Source organism: Argiope bruennichi, chromosome X1 (assembly GCF_947563725.1).
Source record: "Argiope bruennichi chromosome X1, qqArgBrue1.1, whole genome shotgun sequence".
NCBI lineage: Eukaryota > Metazoa > Arthropoda > Arachnida > Araneae > Araneidae > Argiope > Argiope bruennichi.
The window spans coordinates 56029627-56047235 of record NC_079162.1 but is presented as its reverse complement, the minus strand read 5'-3'; the positions used below and the strand labels follow the sequence as shown (position 1 = coordinate 56047235).

At 28.5% G+C, this 17609-nt stretch overlaps 1 protein-coding gene across 3 annotated transcripts in view; it reads left to right on the top strand.

Annotated features, from left to right (window-relative positions):
• LOC129958968 (IDLSRF-like peptide) overlaps positions 1-11201 on the top strand; it is a 109880-nt gene extending 98679 nt beyond the window's left edge. For 2 of the 3 annotated variants that reach the window (XM_056071724.1, XM_056071726.1), the window contains 3 exons: positions 40-177; positions 5691-5843; positions 7295-11201. In XM_056071724.1, coding sequence (XP_055927699.1) covers positions 40-177; positions 5691-5843; positions 7295-7488 — 485 coding nt within the window. In that variant the 3' untranslated portion in view covers positions 7489-11201. Of the gene's footprint in view, positions 1-36; positions 178-5690; positions 5844-7294 lie in introns of all 3 variants that reach the window. The other variant, XM_056071725.1, reaches the window with a different exon arrangement.
• The last annotated feature ends 6408 nt before the right edge of the window (positions 11202-17609 follow it).

The following is a 17609-nucleotide window of genomic DNA, read 5'->3' as shown; positions in this document are numbered from 1 at the left end:
TCTTGCCAGCATTTGAATCAGTTCGTTTTTTTGCAGCAGACACTGACCGTTGCCACCCAACGCAGCCATTCCGCTGTCCTGGAGAAAGAACAGTGTGCATCTCCATCCAGTACTTGTGTGACGGAGCTTCTGATTGTGAGGATGGCTATGATGAAGATCCTAGACTTTGCACTGCAGGTAGCTAAGATTTTTCTTTCGTGAAATGGAAACAAGGATTTTGGAAAATCTTTGCAAAAATATCATTGTCAACCATTTTCAGGATCCACTGCCAATGTCGCTGTAGAACTTGTATATGTGCATTGTCAAATTAAAGCATCAATACTTTCACTAATGAAGACTAACTTTAAATTCTAAATGCCTTTGAAAAGGGGTTCATTTTCAGTTAAATATTGATAATGGAAAAACCTTTTTAACATTATCAAAAAAAAAAAATCGTGCACATATTAACTTTTTATTTTAGCAAAATCAAATCTTAAGAGTGGATGCTTAAAATGTTGGTTGATAAATTCAAAATTTAAGCAAGCGATTTAATTTTTACAAAAATGAAACACTTTTGTAGTTGCAAGTTTTCAATTAAAGTCCAGATATCCCACAAATATTTAGGCACTTTCTTGTAGATTTATATCAGTTGATTCATGGCTTGAAACTTTTGATGTTATATCATTAATCGCTTTCTTATAACTATTATCTTTTCTAAACTAGCAAGTCAAAAATTCTTTGAGGCCAATAATATCTTTCTTTCTTTTCTCAAGTATCAAATATTTGATTCTATTGTGTTAGATCTCAAATACTTACTTCAATTCTGCTTAAAATGAAATATTGAAGTCAGGAGTCAGAAATTTCAAAAATATAATTCAGCCCCTGCAACATTTTGAATTTCATTCCGAATAAGCGGCACATTCATTTATTTTATATCATGGATACAGATTAATATCTTTTTGCTTTATAATCATTAAAAAATCTTGTCCAAACCCACTTCAGATATAATTTCAGAAATATAGTATGAAGCATATTAACGAATAACTCAATAATTGCAAGTTAGCTTAAAATAGAAGAAAAAATAAGTAATCTGAATTATAATTCAAAATTTTTCTTCTACAAAATATTGCACTGAAAGAAGAATTGAGGAAATTAAACAGTTTATATTTTCATAGTTGTATCCTGTTTTGAATATTTATACTATTATATTCTCGAACAACAATTCATTACAAAATCCAAGAGAATCTCTTGTACTTCTATATAGCTGTCTAGAGGAGATTCCGTCGAACAGTGGACAATAATCGAGCTACGGTTTGATAAAAGGAAGGGGGAGGGGGGTTCTAGATTAAGAAACCAAAAATAATGGGTTTCCGTAATACCAACAGAAATTATTTATCAGTCTTTTAATATATTTTATCCTGAACAGCAAACCTTTCATTCATAAACTAAAGCAATCGGAGATTTCATATAAATAGAAATGCATTTATGAATTTTTATTATTAGAGTATTTCCTTATAACTAGAATTCTTATTTATTTAGCAGAAATCTATAGCCTAAAAGCTCTTCTTCTAAATCCAAAATTGTCAATACTGGGATGAAATAAATTTAAAATTATAACGAAATAGCTTCAACACGTGCTTAGTGATGCATATCATATTTACTTCGCTATTGTAATTTGCGAATTCTATAAGAAGAAAAGAACATAATATCACAACACAGCATAGAACAAGTACATTTAGATATTGGATGACATATTCAATTACATTTGTCATTTGACTGCGATGTCGTTCGCATTGGCTCTATTCTAGCCTTTAGCATCATATAGGAAGAAAAACTTCCATGGACAGCTTTTTTCTTTAGTATTTTGTTCATAAAGTTCCACTTTTCAATATTTCATAATGCCGAGACCTTTAAATGTTCAGATAAATATTAAATATTCGTAAATTGATGATATATTTCATATTAATAACGGCAACTCTTTAGTCTCTCATTTATTTACATCATTACTCATTAAAAGTGCATTTAACTTTAGCGTTTGTTTCATGGAAGAAATTTTAAATCTGCCTATTAATTTCTTGTGTATGTGTCAGTGTGTATGCGTGCGTGCGTACTTATATACGAAAAAAATACCTTGAGTGTTACGACAAAATATTTTGCCTGCAAACGCAACCATTAGACTTGACGTATTTTCTTCTTCAGACATAAGGCGAATATTAAATAATACTTATGCATAAAGTTTCAGATTATTTACTCCTTTTCAGGCTTTGAGATGCCCTTTAAATAAGAAAATATTCTTTTTTGCCACATAGTATAATATTATCAGGCACTGTATGAATCTGATATGCACGCATATTCTTTAAAATTCAGACTTAAAATTTTTCGGCGAATATTCTAATACTTTTTTGAAGGTATTATAATATAAAATAGAAATGCTATTTGATAGTAAGGTTCATCAGTTATGTATGATCCCGCTTTGCATTTAAGCATTAAAATTTAATGATGACTGATCTTATGTCTAGACTGTAAATTGAACGGGATGAAAAGGGGAAAATATATTTGTTTGATTTCACTTTTGGTATTAAAATATATTGTACTATTATAAATTTTGAGAAATATTTTTTGCATTTATGAGATAATAAAGTCTTTTAATATTCGATACTTATTCTAAAATGTTTTTATCACTATCGGTTGCTCTAAAGCTCAGTCTGAAAGTTTTAGAATGACTTATCAAGTATTAAATAAATTACAAAATATTTTAATCCTTTATTACATCAAATTAGTAACGCATTAAAATGTTTTGTCTTTTTTTTCCACTGAAAAGAGACAATTGAAAAATCAGTTTGATAAATTAATTATTAGCCATAAATATATTATAATAAACAACCTTTATCCATGTTATATACAATCGAACGATTAAATAAAAAAATAACGCCTTCAAGCTAAATGCACATATTTGATAGACACGGCACATAGCAATTTAATTTTCTTTTACCTTATCTTTTTAATACAAAAAATATATCTGAAATTAGATGTTGAAAAAATTTTCCTCATATTTCTTTCCATGGCACATATTTGTAATGCAAATAAAAATGCTGCCTGTGGTTCAAAATTCTGTCGGCCATTTTTTTTTTATTTTAACATTTCCATAAATCCTATGGATTGGATATTCGCCTGCGTATTTCCTCTTTATTATATCTTGAATTATTTGATTTATGATTGACTTGCTGAATATTTGAATCAAAGGAATTTATACTCTTAGATAAACCACAACATTAATATAGTGAAGATAATTCTTTTCCATCCATTTCTCAGCTTCAATACATAATCATTAAAAGATAATGGTTTTTCTGAAAATGCCCACTCTGAATGGAATAACGCTTAATCAAATAATTACGCACATGATCTTTGTTCTTTTGTAAAGAACCAATTTCCAATACTTCTTTCATTGAATGACTACCCATTATATCGGTTCTTCTTCAAATATTGAGGTCTCTCTCATCCACTCTCACAAAACAAACTGAGTTCGAATCGATTAATCGTTGTACGCGCAGACTTCATATGTGGTCCATGTTTTTGGTCTATTAAGTAACCTCGAGTGACCTCTCCAAAAACGGTTATAACAAATTGAGCGTGCAGCTTTAGTAGAAACGCTTCATTTAGGAATTCTGATGCTTTATTGAGATAGATTAAATATATAGCTGAACATAAAATGGTTGCATTGATGTATTTATCTTCTTGGATCGTTGAGTGCAATGGACTAGTTATTTGAGTGATGAAAATACGATAAGGAAACGTTTGTAAAGGATACTGTTTGCACTAATTAGTTGTTTCCATTATGTTGCTAGAAAAAGTATATCTAGATAAGAAGATAAATATCTAGTATTTGCTTTCTTATTTGTTAGTTTTAGAAAATAATGTAAGTATCTTTCTAAGGTTCACATAACAGGCTCTTATAAAAGAAAGTCTTTTTTTTTTGTATTTTTAAAAACTAATCAAATTAATCTTTGCATCTGAAGAGGATGGTTTTAAGGGTTGACAGGGAAACTTCACAACAAGCATTTTTTTGTAAAGGTATTGAAGCACTAACACAAAAAATAGGCAGGGAAGAATTCTGTTTCAATACTGATGTGCGCAATTATTTGGATGCCATTTTAAGAGACGTTAAGTTAGCTGAGGTAGAGTAGTTCGTTGAACATTCAGTTGTTTGATTTATCAAGCACCGGTTAGTTCTTACAGAGACATCTTAACATATTGCTGATTGAAAATTTGAAGCAGATCACCGATTTCGTTTTCATAATTGAGTATGAAAAAAGAGTTATGAAAACATGAGTTAACTTGTGAGCAGTCATGTATTAAGTCCCTTGTTTACAAGAATCAGTTCACTCTGTTGAGGAACCTTGTCATTCGAATATCCAACATTTTTCAGACTGTGTACCAGTCAATACATCGTCATCGTCAAACATGTATTACTCAGTAGGGTGTATTATAATTTTTAAAATTATTTCACAGTAATACTTTTAAATAATGCTGAAATTAAACATCCATTCATGCCTATTTCTTGTCTTTGTATCTCAAAGAGTCACTTGTGCCCATACATTCCAACGCAAGCAAAAAAAAAAAGTTGCTTACAATTTGCTATGCATTTGTTCCAATTAAAGTTTGTCCTATCGTTTTGAATTAAAACATTTAATCGATCCTTCTTATTAGACATTCGGCTTAAGAAACCGTAACTAATCAATTAATATTATTTCAATTTAACATAAAATAGTAAATCGAAGGATTAGAACTTTTCAGTTTTGACTTGATACCATGTTTTCAGGTGGCCTTACTTTCCCACATAATTCTCCAAATAAACTATGAAGTGTAGCTAATTGAAATCTAAATTCTGAAATCAAAGAGCAATGCTTTAAACTTAAATATAAATTTAATTGAAAGTTACCAAAATTTTAAGCTTCTCATTTAAGCAAATACTTAAAATTATAACTTTTAATGAAGGATCTTAAGTAAAATTATCTCTCTGGCTATTTTACTTAGGTCTCTTTAAAAAAGAGAGAGAGATATAGTTTTACTAAAAATCTAAAGTAAAATTCTAAATGATATACTTAGTACTTTACTTGAAATTAATAACATCAGGAAATGTTTTTATCGATTTGTATTGAAAAGTAAATTCAGTTCAACTCCATCAAAATGATGCAAACTGTTTAAATCTATATTTAAGGATAAGTTTATAGCATTAAGTAATCTAATATGATTCTCAATTTCAGAAAATTGAGCTTCTAATGCTGTTCATAAACCAAATTTGCAAGTATATTTGGATTCTGGTTAGGATTCAATAACAATTTTTAGCAGAAATTTTTCCATAGTTGTTACCTCTGTTTTTGACCAAATGTTAAAATAACATGATATCATTCAGAATTCAAGATTTCTGATAAATGGGGATAGATATCCACCAAAATTATTAACGATGCTTTCTCTTAAACCAAATTCCATACAATTATCGAAAATGCACGAAAATTATTAAAATTCTGTTACATGTTCCTAACTATCCAACAATAACAATCCAACATTACCGAATAAATTTATGCTACCATAACAAGGAAAATACAAATCCAATCTTAAAGATAATTATTCAATAATTTCAGTTTATTTTCTCCTTTTCTAACAAGGTTATTACATCCTGTTTCTAAAATGCAGTAATTTTTTTCCCACAGCTAAACGACCTCCAGTTGAAGAAACGGCCAACTTCCTTCACACTCTAATCATGAACCACGGACCAAACTACTTGGAAAAATTATTTGGGAGCAAAGCTCGAGATGCATTGGAGCCTCTTGGTGGGATGCAAAAAGTGGCAATAGCTTTGTCAGGTCTGTTTATATTTCGTATTTTTAAAATATATCTGAAATAATAATTGCATTATTTTTAAAAAAAATAATATATTTTTCAAAAATCAAAACGAATTAAATTACGAAATTTTAATACTTGTAAATAAACCCAATAAGTAATTTTTTACAGCAACGAAAACAGATTTTAAATATGTGATGGGGAACAGCTCACATTTGAATTATGATATTTTGTTTATAATCATTGAGTTGATATTGGTGCTTTTATTTCCTTGAGAAGTATCCGTCACGTTTAAATTTAAAATGACTTCCAAACGACCTAGCTGAATATTTAATCCTCAGCACTGATAAGATAAAAGTACATTTTTTTAGCAAACGAAATTTTGCATTTCAAAAGAAAATAAATTTTTAGTGTTTATAAGCATAGTGCATAAATAACTATGTATTAGCTGCTATAGATACAAGAATTAAGTAAATAAAATTTCCCGCCTGATTCGTTTAGAGGGGTTATGGAAATTAGCGAAAATTAGAAATTAAAATTGATAGAACTATTAGTAAGCATTAAAATTAGTAAAATTCATCAGAAAGGAAAATGTATTTCTATAAAATCTGCTATTCCCATAGATGTCACTCTACAATTCGTTGCTATTATTATTAATAAAATTTTTTAAAAAAAATTGAATAAGTTTTAGTAGTACTAAAAAGTAGGGAAATATTTTTTTGAAAACAATTTGGAGGTCAAAATAAAATCGTAAAAGCTTGAAGTATTGATAAAAATACGTTACCTTAATTGGAACTTTTTTCACATAATTAATGATGCTTTTTTTTTTGTAATAATTTTTTTTGGAATTTTCTTACTTTTGATATTCATGTGTGGCTTAATTTTTTATAGCATTATTTTGAATACCTTCAGCTTTTACTATTTTGTTTTCATTTCCAGATACTGATAAAATAATTTTTTCTACTTTGTAGTTCAAATGAAAGCAAGTCTTTTTAAAGTTTTTTATTTTTATTATTTTCTCCCTTTTCAGTTCTAAGTATACTTCATAATTCAAAAGGATAAATATTATGGAATCATAAATTAACTTCTTCGAATTCATTATCAAGTAACACTCTCATATGGATTTAAAAGTTATTTCACTTTAATGAATTAAATGGTTAATTATATTCTTATTATGGTTAATTATATATTAATGAGATGAGATGTCATACTGTTCTGAAAAGTCTGAGCACGTAAATGTCTTGTCTTGTCTTCGTGTTTTGTGTTTGTTTTGTGTGAAATGTGATCATTAAAGAAATGTTCCAGAAAACCATGAGTCATTTTGCTTATACTGCCCGGATCATAATGATCTTCATTCCACCACAAAATATATTTAAATTCGAATCTAGTTTATTATTTGTATGTTAATATGTTATTATTTTTATCACTCTCTTACAAAATATTTATTTTCATTCTTGTTTTTTTTTTCTTAAAGAGAGTGAGACACTTGAAGACTTTGGGAAAGCTTTGCACCTGATGCGATCTGATCTGGAACATCTTCGAAACGTCTTCATGGCTGTTGAAACTGGAGATTTCAGTCTTCTAAAATCACTCGGCATACGCGACTCTGAGCTGGGTGACGTGAAATTCTTTCTGGATAAACTCGTCAGCACTGGATTCATGGATTAAAGAAGAAGAAAAAAACTATAAACTTTCCTCCCTCCTCAATCCCTCCATTTGAGTCGTCAACACCAGTACATACAAATATACACACACTACATATCTTTGTATTTCTAAACGCATCAATCCACTTACGTAAAAACGGAGTTTCAATTTACTCCTGATACGACATATGTGTGGACGGGAGTTAATACCAAAAAAGACGAAAATATAAAAAATCAATACTAAAAATTCCATTTTAAAAAATTTAATGCAGTTAAATTTGAAAAAAAATATGGATTTTTATCAGTGGTCCCTAAAAAATTTCCTTATCCTTACCACTGCAAAAATGTATCAACTGCAACATATTTGCCTTTTGATCGATACTTAATAAAAACTTTCGTCTAAGCTTTCTTTTTCATATTGAAAATAATTATTTTCTTCAAAGTATGTCATAAATTGCTTTTCTGTTTACTGTTAATTTACGCTAGTAAAAAACACAAATCTATAATTCCATTTTTCCCAAAACATTACATATATCTGGTTATATATGCAACAGCATTATGTTTAATTTACAATCAAAATGTTCTTCATTTCGTCAAACTGCGTAATTACTCTCAAACATTTTAGCGCACAAGTAACGTCGACTTTAGAATATGTATAATTAAATATTTCAACTGTAGATGTAAGTTTTCACAAATGCTGCTGTTATTTCTTATTTATTGATTAATAGATGCTTGGTGGACGGCTCAGTAATTCCCATACTGGATTCAAAGATCTCGGCAAATGTCGCTTTCCTATTTAAAGTTATGTTTCTTCCTTGTTAATTTCCTTACTTTCACAGAAACCAGCAATATGAAGAGATTAAAATTGCTACTTATCAACCTCTCCTGAAATCAGAAAGAATTATTTATAATACACAAAAATGCAATTTGATAAATTTGCTGGAAAATTCTTCAATTTCCTTCTAGTGTCGTTATTTCTACTGTTTTAAATTTTATCATTTATTTAATCTGAAATTTTTATTTCAGTATTACATGCAATTTCATCGACTAATAGATAAAAGGCCATTAACAAATTTCATTAGTATTCCAAAATATGCAACAAATAGTTTAAAAAAATCTTCTATTCAATAGAGTCAAATAAATGGTGCGAATAATAACCCGTAGAGTTGAAATGGGAAATTCTGTCTGAACAAAAGAAAAACCAGCTGACTTTTGTGTTCTTTATTATTACAGACGATAGCAGATGCATTCAGGTTTCGCACCTGGCATGCATTTGATGCGTTGTTTATTCTTTAATACAAATGCTTTATTTCACTCAAACAGGAAGGCATTATTTCAGGCATTTGCCAGACTTTGAAACGAATGATTATGTGAATGATGTATTTTATCAATTTCGCCCTTCCTTTGGCCATCTAAAACAATGGTTGTTTTCAACAGAACCCTGAATGAAATGTCGACTCATGGTGCCAGATGAGTTTGCAAAGAAGTCTGCAAAAGCATCAGACACTGCAAACTCTTTTTCTCCTGCAAGCATCTGTATTCTCACTACGCTGTTTTGCTTTCAATATGTATTTAAAGGTGCACTTTTAATTCCCTTTAAGCGGTGTTAATGTCGTTGATGTTTCATCTCAAATCAATGAGATGTCCTTTTGAACGTGATTGTGCTTTATTTCCTGAATTTGCACTATCATAAGAATCAAAACAGATTTTAAACCGATTCGGTGATAATATCATTAGAAATCTCGAAAGTAATTGCTTATGAAAATGATATTTAATAAATTGTAATCCAGTTTTAAAAAGACGTTATCCTTTGATATTTAATCTAATCAGATATATGTATAAAATGAAAAAAATAACTCAAAATCGAAAAACATATTTGATACTTCGATTCACATCAAGATAATTGAAGAAGTTTGAGGTAACAATCTTTTTGATTTGTGCTAGAAGACGTTGCTCTTTGTGAGTTTTTTGGATGTTTCTTGACCAATATATTCGTGTACGTTTCTTCGATAAGCTTCGTAACCTGTTTCACATTAAATATTTAAGTGAATGTTTGATAGAAGTGAATATGTTCCCTCTCTATGAGATGAACATTTTGTAAAAACTTTCTATAAGGCTTATGCACAACGAATATGTATGGATTGCCATTCTTTGAACTTAATTACATAAACATATCTTCTAACTTTTTCAGGGTGGTTTTAAATAGACAGTTAAAACACGTGATTTCACATATTTTTTACTGCTTTAAGATATATATATATATGAATTATTTAGTTTTTTGAACCTATTACAATTTATAAGGCATTAGAATTAACATAGACGGAAATGTCAATATTTTACTGATTTTTAACTATATGTATTTATTTAAATTTATTTTACCTGAAGTAGTTTTATAATAAATAATATCATATAACAATTTTTATGGTTTTAGAAAACTGTATCTATAGCAACTAATTTTAATTTGTTTATTTCAGTGTGTTCTGTTGGTAATATAATATGTTGTAGAATAATTAACGATGAACTTGAAATTTTCTACTAGCTCTCTATAGCTTTTAATGAAGCAAAAAATAAAATTTCATAATAGAATTAAAATGTTCCTTTGAAGGTTAACAAAGAGACAGAGATTAATGTTGGTTGAAAAGATTTGATGACCTATTTTGAACCTGAAGAATAAACATATCACAAACTGAAGCTGCCTTAACTTCGCAGTAAATAGTTTTATAATTTTGTAAGAATTGCATTTGAAGAAAATTTTCTTTTATGATTCCATTTGTAAATTTGTGTACAAATATACTATCTAATGATTGTTCTTTGATGTGCTTTGTTCTGAAGCTGGTAACTGCATTAGATGCTTAAAATAACATGCATTTTGATGTAAACTATTTAATTTTGAAAAGTATTTATAAAATTTTCTGAAAAGACGTATCTATCAAATATCATAAGTAGAACATATAATTGAAAAAAGTTGCATGTTCTTATTTATTTTTTAAGGAAAATTATATGAGGCTAGGAGATAATTTAAAGGTCTTATAATGATTGAAAATTTAAAAAGACTAAATGTTAAATTATGTTCGTTAAGCATTCAGTTTTTTAGTGAATTTCTGCTTTAAAACCAACCTATAGCTATGGTACATCTTTCATTTTTTTTCTTAAATGACTAATTCTGTAAAATAGCTCTTTTGAATGTTTTCACATTAGCAGTTTGACCATAGCATGAATGATATCCACTGTATTTGTCAGAGTTTTAATTGGTGTATGTTAACAAGTATTTGACGTAATTTTGAATCTATTGTCGTGAATTTCATACATGAGCTTCAATTTTTGCTGCTTTAAAAGTTCTTTAATTAACAAAATCTATCGATGTTGCTTCAATATATATATATAATCGTTGATGTCTTTGCTAAATAGCACAATTCAAGGACCATTCTGGTCACCGAATGGGTTTAAAAGGCTTTGATGTTGCAGTGCTATTTTTCCAAACTAGTTTGCATAAGATTTATCGCACTCTGTTTTATTGCAATCAGATATTGATGTATTATTCATGTTAGAGAGAAAAAACTATTCCTGTTTTCAAATATATTTCTATATTTAGTTTTTCATGTGATTAGTTATCGACTGTGATCTTAAAATCGATACTTAAAAAATAAAGCGCAATATGTGAGAGTATATTTACACTGTATAACTATTCGATATTTTACCTGTTTGTAAGTGGGAAGTCGAATAAATCGCAACGTGTGTCTTGGATCTCACTTGTTTATCTGATTCTTTTTATTTGAAATTCTACAAAAAAATTGTGCAAATAAAATATTATCCAGAACAAAAGAAGTGATGGGGTTGAAAATTCCTTTTAATATCATTAGTAATAAACAGTTTTAAATTAAATTTTAAAAAAATCCATTACATTTTGACAATTTAAAAAACAAAAGAGCAAACCATCAGGTCTTTAAATGTCTTTATCTTGCAGTATTTTATTAGTTAGAAATAAATAAACAAACAACTAGAGACTAGAATAGAAAAATGGTCACCTAGTTAAAAATAAAAATCATGATCATCAATAAATAAATATAGTTAAATTAGACTTAAAATGCCTCTTCTTTCTGACTTTTCTAAACATTATTGTATTAAAGTTTCTTTCAAATTCATCTTGAACATTTTAAGAATAAAAACTAATCAGTCCAATTATTCTGATAGCAGAACATTGCTGAATGTAAACAAAATTATGTCTTAAATGCAAATTAATATAGTTATATCTGATGTAACTCAAAATCTAACAACTGAGATTAATAAATAATGAAGTCAATAATTGATCCTTCTCTCGATTCTACTTCAGATAACTTTTAAATTTCGACTCTGAAAAAGGAAATATATAGATTTAATTTATTCACAGCTCTTTGTTCAACACATTGCTCACAGGTTCGTTCTAATATTTCATATCTGTTCACAGTTCATTCAAACTAACAGAAATACTTTAGCAGTTCCTTGATCAGGTTAGAAACAAACTATTAAACCTTTTGAAATTTCATCGTAAAAAGAAACTAACGTAGTTTAAAATGAGTAATGTATAAATGAATTAAACAAATCATAAATAACTGATTTTTAGTTGAATTCCAACTTAAAAAAAGAAATGCATTTATAATGAAGAAATAAGCTATTACTAAAATTTTTTAATCAATACCTTAAAAAACTGCATTGAGAATTATTTTATGGTTTTGGATCATTGACAACTAAAATTAGAACAAACTCTTCGAACTTCACTTATGATATAAATAAAATAGCTAATTATTGGGGAACACACGTTTTCGCCTCAAAGGTGCCTCAAATTCGCCTTTCTCTTAATCTCTCCTCTTCTTTCAGCAAAAAATAATGGTTATTACAAAAAGAAACTTTCTCTTAATCTCTCCTCTTCTTTAAGCAAAAAATAATGGTTATTACAAAAAATAAACTCAAACTTAGTCAAAAACTATCCAATTCTGATATTTTCTGTCCAATCGTATATCGTTTCAACATTTTTATTTGCTTTCACTTGAGTAACTACTTCAGAAAAGCCCATTTCTGGAATAATCTGTCTACTCAGAGATTATTTTTGTATTATAATGCGCCTTGGAATTTGTTCTAGGTTCCTCTGCAAATATACTGCAGTTTTGTTTTGCTTTTTTTTTTAATTAACTGCTTTTAATCAATATTCTTTTTATCAAGGTATGACATGAACACATTAAATCCCATTTAATTCTAATTTTCTTGCAACTCCAGAACATCTTGCTTTAAAACTTATTTACCTTATTACCTACCCTTTTTAACTTGTTGGAAATGGGGTTTTCATTTTAAAAGTTACAGATCATCTTTTTCCCAAACTTCGATGATTTCATATCTCCAGAACATTAAAATATTGTCTTCAATTCCTAGCCTTTTCATGCACTCTGATTTCTCAAATCTGAGTTGTGAAATAAAAATTATCTGTTGTTACATAGGATAAAAATCGTAGTAATATTTGCTTTACTTAACAGCTGAACAGTTTGTTCAAAACAAATTATTCCCACATGATTATTTCAAAAAGAAACTGTAGATACGTAAACAAAATTCCTTCCTGAAATGACAAGTAATCCAAAAAAATTCAAAAGAACTTGTTGTTCCCTAACAAAAATATATGCATTTTTAAAAACATTCGATTGAAATAAAATGAAACGATTTCACACAGCTGAAAAGTGAGTTAGATTAGAAAAGCATAAAAACCGTATTTATATAAATGCAATTTTCATTTATGATTTTCTGATACTTTTGCCTTATATCTGAGGTAATATTTAATTACACTATTTCATCATAACCTATTAAAATAATTTAAAACTTTTTCCAATTGCTTCACTATAATCACTTCTGCAGTACTGTGGGGAAAGGGATAAGAACAACGCAATATCAATCACAAAACAGAAAAAATTGGTCCATAACTGCGTTTCTCGTAGAAGGCAAAATATTTCTGTTCAGCAGATCTGCAAACTCTCCTCCGCGTTGGTTTATTACCACTTATAAAAAAAAGCACTCCACATTCAAAATATCAATACAAATGATCATTTTCACACAAGACTCTTGATAGTTCGGTTTCTGTCACTTAATATGTATATTTTGACCAACAATTATATGAAAATTAACGAATCATTTACTTATATAAATCATTATGGAGTCAGAAAAAATGATATCTAGAGTTACTGAAATAGATGATTTTTCCAGATGTTATAGTATACTCAATTTTTAAGGTAAACTATTCATCTGTATTTCAATTATGACGATTAATGAGTATATTTGTATTTGAGGATTTTATGGAAAGAAGTTTGTGCAAATGTTATGTAGAATGGATTTTAGAATGTTACAAACCTTTCTTTTCAACACTTTTGAAATAAGAAAACTTAAATGAAGTGTATAAGACTTTTAATGCATGCAAAAAGTAAGTATATACATCAGCTGCACGCTTGTATGATAGCCATTTTTATTTGAGATTATTAAAGCACGAAGATTTGCTGTAGAAGATTCCCATGACATCATAGTCATATGATAAACGTCATCTGGCATGATTCTTATTTTCCTCCAGTAAGATGTGCAATGGACTTAAAACGCAAAATGCCATAGCACATATTTTGTGTGTCACTTGAATGTGAAATAACTCATCATACCGTCACCAAACTCAATCGAAAGGAAGTGTATGTTTCTGAAACTCACTCTTCGTATTACAAAAAGAAAAGACAAAGGGAAAAAATATATTTAATACAACAATTAAATTTTTTATTTAATTAGGAATCATCATCGTCAAATAACTATTTTATCACAGAATCTGTTTCTAATATATTTATGTATAAATAAATATATAAAATCAGATTTCTGCAAAAATAAATTTGAAAAAAAAGACTTAAAACCACGTCTTTAATTCAAAACGTTATGTCTCTAAACAAATAAGTGAACTGTGCGCCTCAACATAAAAATGTCCGAACTCATTTGTAGGAAAACAAACTTAGTGTCAAAATTATTTCTATTGCCTCTCAAGGAATTCATTCGTAGATTTTGAGTTTATCTTAATGCAGAGAGAAACTATTGTTTATGCATTTCTGCGTTAGATCAGAATGAATGAATGAATGAATGTTCTTCTGTTTTTATTGTCTTTATCTGCACAGCATGGTCATACATGGTTCTTGAGAAATAAGCTTTAGGGCTCAGCTCATTTACAGGACTTTATATTAATCTAAGCAGTTTCCAAACTAAGCAATGAATTTATTGTTTCCTTCAACAATTTTTTGGCAATTTCTAAAATTAGAAACTGATTTGTTCATTTTTGGGTAAAAATTCAATAAAAATGTTCTAGGAAAAAATTTGCTTGAAGCATCTCTTAAAAGATTCCAATCATCAGATTCAGAATTTCAACAAAATAAAAAATGTTTAATAAGAATTGATTAATATTATTTTTGCAGAAGTAACTCAATAGCAATTATGTATATCTTTTATATAACTTTATATCTTTTAAGCTATATATCTTTTAATAAATTCATTCTACTTAGAAATGAATTCTATTAGTACACATTCGTAGTTTTAAATAACTGATAATCTTCCTCTACGGCCTTCGGATAAGAATTCCTATTTGATAGACCTGTGTTAATAATAAACACGATAAAACAAAGTTTTAAAAGCTTAATTAAAATTTTTAAATTTTCATTTTTTTTTCTGCTGTAAGGGAAGAAACTTTGCAACAAAGCAAACCAGATCATTAAACATTTATCTTAAAGTTACATTTCAACACTGAACTATTAAAAGGATTCGAAAGCATATGAAATGTTTGAAATGTAAAAAAATTATTGATTTTAGTAGGCTAAATCATTCTGACAGAAAAGTCCAAAGTTTGAAATGACATCTTATGCACTTGATTACTCTATCCAACAATCGGACAAATATATTTAATCAATCTCTAGTTTTTGTTATTCTACTATTATTATATAATAGTTACAGAGTTTCTCAATCTTATCTCTTTCACGCCAGTTATACTGCTTTCATTCTTATTGACTTGTGGAAATCTAAAATATATACCATGTAAAAGTGTCATGTTTTGAATTAAGTAATTTTTTTAATCAAATTTTGTCCTCTAAATTAAATGTTTAAGCTTTATTTATAAATAAATTCACTATTTTTACTTCTCCCTCTGAACGAGAACAAACTGGAGTGGCATTTTTATGTTTCAATTCTCCATAATTAGATTAGAATACTTAATGCCTGTACGGGCTTCAAAGATGAAGCCTTTGAAAGATTCCTACTCAAACTAACACTATAAACTTCTGTGATTAGCACAGAGAGGAATACTTTTCTTCAGCTACATTATTTTGGAAATTCCTATTGAATAGAAATGCAACAATTAGAATACTATTCTTTTACTTTTTGTACATTTGAATATTTTTTGATGTAATGTTTGATTTTGAAAAATACTAAGTGATGACAGCACAAAAATTCATTCAAAGAAATGAACATTTAAAAGTAGTCCTCACAACTGACAACGCAACCGAGAAAATTATATTTTCGTTGTACACTAAAACATAAAACGGGTAATGCTTATTTTAATCAGTAAGCAATTGATGAAAATGAATTATATAATTTATATTAGATATTTTTTCTAAATTAGAGGGAAATTTTGGAATTTATGTCATTGTTAAAATAGAAATCCATGACATGTTAATTTAAGAAAGCTTTGCTAAACTGTAGTTAGCTGACGCGGCTAATTACGACATTCTTAATTCAAACATACTTGTGCGTGACTTACGTACTTGTCACATTATATCAAAGAAATCGAATTGTTTTTCTGGATAGAAAAGCGATGCAAACTTCTCAGCAGAGCAATAGAATGGTAAGCATCCTATCAAAATTAAAAATTTACCTTCAAAATGAAGTGAAACAAACCTTGTAGTATCATCACTTTTACCTTTTTTCTCTACTGAACTGACTTGTCATCTTGTTGCCAAAAACACAATTCCTGTCTCTTTCTTCAGATGCAGATGCATCCATGGATGCCCCTCCGTTATAATCTCTGTCATTTGCTTTAAGTGATAAAGCAGTTGTGTTTGTCTTTTACAAGTCTTCCAATTCGAAATGAGTTTCCAAAAGAGTATCTATCTCATCGAATGTAAATTAAATTGAAAACATTTGACATTAAAACACTTTCGACGCTCTTTTACCATGCGCAGGTGTTACAGCGTGGTTAATAGCAGAAGGTCACAGTGCGGAAAATAATGGAACAGTTTGTAAGCTCAGTTTACATCTGCCAATTCCAAATAACAGATTACATGTCTACCTGATACATGATCCATATATGATTATCATTTTCTTTGCGTTCACAACTTTTAAGCAAAAGACAGTTATGTAATAAGTTAACAGTTATGGTTTCGCACAAGGCTAGATAAATCTTACACTGGTTACATTTATGACTTTTATCATAAAGATAATTTTTTTATTTAAGATAATATTAATGTACTTGATTGCTCTAATGATAAGTAAATTTAAAACGAGAATGTTTGAGAAAAGAGATAACATCAGGAATTTAAACAATAATGTTTTACAAATGTTTTTATGATTTATTACTTTAATGTCAAAATATCAGTTTATAGTTTGGGTTCAGGAAATATACAAATGTTTTTATCATTTATTACTTTAATGTCAAAATATCAGTTTATCGTTTGGGTTCAGGAAATATACAAATGTTTTTATCATTTATTACTTTAATGTCAAAATATCAGTTTATCGTTTGGGTTCAGGAAATATAACTAACATGGAACGAAACCTAATTTAGAAAAGGGATACCACCTAAAATAACTAATTTCACACTATTCAAAGAAGTTATAAAATAAATTTCAAAAACTCTGGAAATCTTTATTAATATTAATATGAATGTTAAATATGACCCAAATAAAAATAGTATGATTCTAAGTCACAAAAACACAAAAATAACAGCAACTGAACTTGTTATTGTAAATGATAAACATCTTCCACTTACTCCAGTATAATGCTTGGCTTTACTAGAGTAATCTGCTTTTACTAATCAATACATGGCATCGCTTGCACTCATATTGCATCTATATGTCCCTAGACAGCAACATGATCTGGGTACAAACGAATGAGAAATGAATG